Genomic DNA, 5,752 nt, shown 5'->3' on the forward strand with positions numbered 1-5,752 from the left:
TTGTGAGCTTTACTGGTCTCCAGGAATGTCTTTGCTTCTGTCAGTGGTTGACTTGCTCGAAGACTGGTCTTGCTTGTTAAAGGTCACCATCTTCTTTTTCTTTTCCAGTCTCTGCAAACACAAAACATACTAGAACTGATTACAAACACATACAGCTTATAAGATGAACTCTGTGGCTAAAAAATGTATACCTTGTAAACATTTACAACTTATTTAGTAAGTTCACAGTTCAACAGCCATCACTCAGGTCACAATGATGCTGCCTGACATGTGCTATGCTACATTTACAGTTTTTCTCAGTCGCTTTAGTGCTTTTCTCAACTTGATCAATCTTTAATTCACTGTGTCACTTGTATACATCAGAAAAAGCAGTTTCTCATTTCTGTGAACAAGTTGCAAATGCTTTTGTACATCCATGCAAATGATTATGTATTCCCTGCTGTTTCCTACATGTTCTTAATTGCTTATGTCATGTTGATCAAAATGTATTATGTGGGTCTCTGTTGAATAGTTTCAACCATTTAAGCATAAGTTCAGCGTACCAATGTACGAATGTTAACATGCAAAATGCTTAAACAAGTTGTCACTTTTGGCCCTTCCTCTTTCCTAGTGTTCTTTTTTGAAAAGGCATCACCTCCCACATCTGCAGCCTCAGACATGTCTTCCCATATGAAATTTGTTTGTTCTTTTGGACGGGCTGTACTAGAATGTCAGTTTCCTTCCTGGAGGACTAATAAAGGTATTCTTGATTCTTGATAATATGCCAGGAATATTTTCTATACATTTTTATTTGATGTTTTTTTCTGAATCTGTCCTGAACTGGTAAATTGCTGCCAGGTGAATCCTGACTTTACATCGGTAAATCATTAGATCAAGGAACGATCAATCAGTTTTATGAAATAGTTCAGTATGAACCATCAACTGGCAAGTACATAGTGCATAAAGCCAGAGCACAACACAATATTACATTCCTGACAGTGGAAGGACAAAGATTGCAACGGGATTAATAGTGAGAAAGAAGAAGTAGAAGAAGAAGAAGGAGGAGAAGAAGAAGAAGAAGAAGAAAAAGAAGAAGAAGAAGAAAAAGAAGAGTGAGGCTGCAGCACACTGCATGTACACTTTTCCTTGTGATTGTTTTATGTTCCCATTTGTCCTCTAAGATTTTTTGTGTTCTGCAGTGCTCTTTTTTTCATTTTTGAATCAAAATGACATGGTCTGTCAACACATTACAATAACAGCATGAATGTGAATCTTGTCCAGTCTCTTGCAATTGATCTTCCACAATTAGAATCTACAATACCTTTAGCCATGTAAACTTTAGCCATGGTTTATAACACAACATCCCTCCATAGCACACTGTTATATTGACAACATGACTAATCAATTTGACTGTCTTATCTGAACACAATGAAACAAGGACTTGTCATTCTGAGGCACTGACATGTTCACTGACAGATGTTTACCGTTGAGAGATAAACTGATCCTTGGAGGTCGCCATTTTTTCACCTGATGGGTTGATAATGTTGTTGGGACCGTTCTGTACTGGAATCTACAGAGTAGATACAGGAAGGCTAACTTTACCTGAGTTATTTATAATGTTGTGTTTGACTGGTGTAATTTTAGATAATGCCACACTGTGTCATTGTTGGCTGTAATTAATAAAACAGTGAGGTGATTCTGAATCATTTCCCACATGAAAAAAAAGGAGCGATCAACCAGATTTCTGAAATAGTTCAGAGGTATGAACCATCAACTGGCAAGTACATGTCCTGACAGTGGAAGAATAAAGTTTGGGACGGGGTCAGTAGTCAAAGGGAAGAAGAGGAAGAGGAGCGGGAAAGAGCCAAACACAACTTCCAAAGGACCTACACTGTGCCCTCAACATTTCGCTCCAGGCAACTGTGAGTCATTTATATGAGCAAAACTGACAAAGGGTCTAACAGGTGATCAACAGTTTTTATCCACAAAGCGCCTAAATCCCATTGCCGCCGGCTAAACAGCTGGGAGGAACATTAGACATGCAGTGCTGGAAGCTTTTTGAAATGCTAACAGAGCTAATTGCTGTGGCCGCCGATACTGAATATATACGACTGAACCAACACTGGACCCTAAACAGCTGTTACTGGACCAGACACGGCGCTATAGAGCTACTTACTTACAGATCACACAGTCCGACCACAGATATGTCTTTCATTTTTTCATTTATGAAGTTGAAGGTGGCAGCAGCACCAAAACACCAACTCCATCATCATTACTCCTTGTGATTTCTACATTCCCATTAATTTCAATGCTCTCTGGTTCATTCTGAAAAGGCTTAAAGACATTACCCATCACTATTTTGGCCAGATGGACCTAAAGCAATCGGACCTTTAGATGTCTTTTACCCAGAATGCATTGCAGCGTGACCAACATGGCAACATTCAAGTGACAATATTTTATGAGAATTCAGTAAAACTAAACAACCTAAATATTTCTGAAATGAAGTCTATTATTACAACTAATCATGGATCCCTTTAAGAATTCTTTGTTTCTCAGTAAAACTTTCAGACATGATGATAGTGTGGTCTCACCTGTTTAGCTGCTTGTTCCTTGGGGTACCGGGACATGTGTTTGAGTAAACGTTCCGTCTTCTCCCAGTCACCCAACCAATGCTCCCGGGAGTATACAGACTTGCGGGATAAGAGTCGTTGGTACATGGCCTGATTTCCCTCACTGATGACCATAAGATCCTGCTTCCTTTTGCCAGCATTCAAACTGAGGATACAGAAAAAAGTTCAACAAAATTGTTATTTGGTTTCCTATTTGTTGTCCAAGATGTCCCCCAAAAAAACTAACCTAAAGAAAAAAGCATCAGGTTATGTATCGAAGGTTATGAAGAGATTTCACTTACGGTCAATCATTAACCTGTTCTGGATTCTACATAGCCCATCAGTGGACTTTTTACATGTTCAGCCATTCATATTATACACTATCTCGCCAAAAGTATTTGCCCAGCCATCTAAATGATCAAAATCAGGTGTTCCAATCACTTTCATGGCCATAAGTGTATAAAATGAAGCAGATAGGCATGCACACTGTTTTTTATAAACATTTGTGATAGAACGGGTTGCTCTCTGGAGCTCAGTGAATTTCTCTGTGGAACTGTGCTAGGACGCCACCTGTGCAGCAAATCCAGTTATGAAATGTCCTCATTCCTAAATATTCCACAGTCAAATGTCAGCTGTATTATAAGAAAATGGAAGTGTTTGGGAAACACTGTTTGGTGTTTGGGTACATGGCCTACCACTTCAGCCATGAAGTGGTAGGCCATGTAAACTGACGGGGAGGGGTCAGCGAATGCTGAAGCACATACTGCGATGAGGTCGGTAACTTTCTGCAGAATCAATCACTACAGACCTCCAAACTTCATGTGGCCTTCAGATTAGCTCAGGAACAGACAACAGAGAGCTTCATAGAATGGGCTTCCATGGTGGAGCAGCTGCATCCAAGCCAAACATCACCAAGTGCAATACAAAGCGTCGGATACAGTGGTGTAAAGAACGCCGCCACTGGACTCTAGAGCAGTGAAGGCGCGTTTTCTGGAGTGGCGAATTGCTTTTCTCCTGGAAATCTGATGGTCAAGTCTGGGTTTGGTGGTTGCCAGGAGAACTGTACTTGTCTGACTGTATTGTGCCATGTATAAAGTTTGGTGGAGGGGGGATTGTAGTGTGGGGTTGTTATTCATGGGACATGGGCTTGCCCCTTCTTCCAACATGACTGTGCACCAGAGCACAGAGCACAAATCAAGGTCCATAAAAACATGGATGGAGAGTCTGGTGTGGATGAACTTGACTGGCCTGCAAAGAGTCCTGACCTCAATCTGATAGAACATCTTTGTGGGGTGAATTAGAGCAGAGACTGAGAGCCAGTCCTTCTCGTCCAACATCAGTATGTGACCTCATTATACGCTTCTGGTAGAATGGTAAATATCCCCATAAAAACTCCTAAACCTTGTGGACAGCCTTCACAAGGTCGTGGAAGCTGTTCTAGCAGCAAAAGGTGGACCAACGTCATATTGAACCCTAAGGATCAGGAATGGGATGTCACTTAAACTCATATGTGAGTCAAGGCAAGTGAGCAAATACTTTTGGCAATATAATGTAGCTACATTGATATCAATTTCCACTTAACATATTAGATGTGCTTGTGTAAAAAAATATTTTAGTTAAGAATGAAATAATTGAAGAATAGCAAAGCCTTTCATGACACCAATTGTCAAGTGACTCAAAACATAAAGGTGACTCATAAATTTGTTTCTTTTAAAAACCAAAAAGTTTAACCTTTTACGTCGGTATTCATTCCTGTGGTCCACTGTGCCTTTGATGTTGGCCATCCTGGAAGCCAGAAGACGATTGTCTTTCATCCTGGAAGCCAGAAGACGATTGTTTTTCATCCTGGAAACCAAAAGACGATTGTCTCTCCTGGCAGCAGACAGTCGTTCATCCTTCACCAAGTTAAAAACCAGAAATTTAACATGGAAACATATTAAAACCAATTTTTATATTTTCAGACAATGACTTTACAGTCCATACACTGAAGTAAACTCCACAATTTGGAGAGTTATTTGTGATGTAGAAAGAGGAGGAAAACCTATCAAATTATTTTTAAGCTATTAGAAGAAATGGCCAACTGCACTGAAAATAACCCAGCAGGGATGTCTCTCAAATAACCTACAGTAAAACCTTAGACCAGTGGTCCCCAACCCCCGGTCCGTGGACCAATTGGTACCGGGCCGCGCAAGAAATAATTAAATATTTCCGTTTTATGTATTATTTGAGTCTGAAGGATCTTTTATTTTGAAAATCCTTTAACCGGATTCTCTCGGTTACTTGCGCGCCAACAATGAGCCCACAAGCAGCAAAATGAGTAAGAAACCGGATCAGATGTCTTTGGAAAGTTTCTTTGCAAAGGGGAAAAGGCCCAGAGAAGAGACAGGAGAATGGATTTATCCCGGACCGGTAGGTGAGTCCCACATTACAAGCCCGCTCTGCGTTTCAAACTGCTTCGCCACGTAGAGACCAAGCAGGCTGTGGATATAAGCAACACTTCGGCTGTCATTGTCTCTCATCACTCCCAGACGGGACCGTCTCGTTGCAGAGAAACAAGCTCAGGGCTCCCGTTAGTCAAGTTAAAATAAGTTAAAATTTTCACGAAAGTAAAATGTTCGTTTTTGTGTCGCATCTGTATCTTATTTTGAAGGGATATGTAAAAGTTACCATAGCAACCAGAGTCAAAGCGCGTTTGGGCAGTGGTCGAGAGGAGATGAGTAGAGCTTGTGAGCCTTAAGTCTGGTTTAGACGGCAAGATTTAAGAATTTTTGGCCGATTCTCCAACCTCTGTGACCACAGGGATGATAAAAGTACAACAGGTTCAATCGGTTCGTGTCTCCAGCCACAAGGCAGAAGCAACACACCACACGAACCGATTCCACTCACGAACATCCCGATTCCAGAGGATAATCCAGTAAAACTCCAAACATAACAAACGGGAATTTAGAATGACCAAACACGGATGACTGTGTAGAAACAATAGTGATAGTTTGTGGACTCATTTTAAGAGATAAAAGATGTAACAAAAATTAAAGGTGGTGGATAAAAGACGACGGGAGCAGCCGCTCTATTTGCTGCACTATGATTTGGAGGTGACTATGTTTATTCATAGTTCACATTTTTAACTGAATAAACATATATAATAATAAACATATATAATAATG

At 40.5% G+C, this 5,752-nt stretch overlaps 1 protein-coding gene across 3 annotated transcripts in view; it reads right to left on the minus strand.

The window, feature by feature from the left end:
• LOC103131278 (uncharacterized) overlaps window positions 1–5,752 on the minus strand; it is a 40,793-nt gene that overhangs the window by 32,287 nt on the left and 2,754 nt on the right. For all 3 annotated transcript variants that reach the window (XM_016666539.1, XM_016666540.1, XM_007542882.2), the window contains exons 3-5: window positions 4,320–4,483; window positions 2,571–2,754; window positions 14–111 (exon numbers count right to left, since the gene is read on the minus strand). In XM_016666539.1, coding sequence (XP_016522025.1) covers window positions 14–111; window positions 2,571–2,754; window positions 4,320–4,483 — 446 coding nt within the window. The remainder of the gene's footprint in view (window positions 1–13; window positions 112–2,570; window positions 2,755–4,319; window positions 4,484–5,752) is intronic.

The sequence above is a fragment of the Poecilia formosa genome, unplaced genomic scaffold, assembly GCF_000485575.1.
Source record: "Poecilia formosa unplaced genomic scaffold, Poecilia_formosa-5.1.2 Scaffold737, whole genome shotgun sequence".
NCBI classification, from domain to species: domain Eukaryota; kingdom Metazoa; phylum Chordata; class Actinopteri; order Cyprinodontiformes; family Poeciliidae; genus Poecilia; species Poecilia formosa.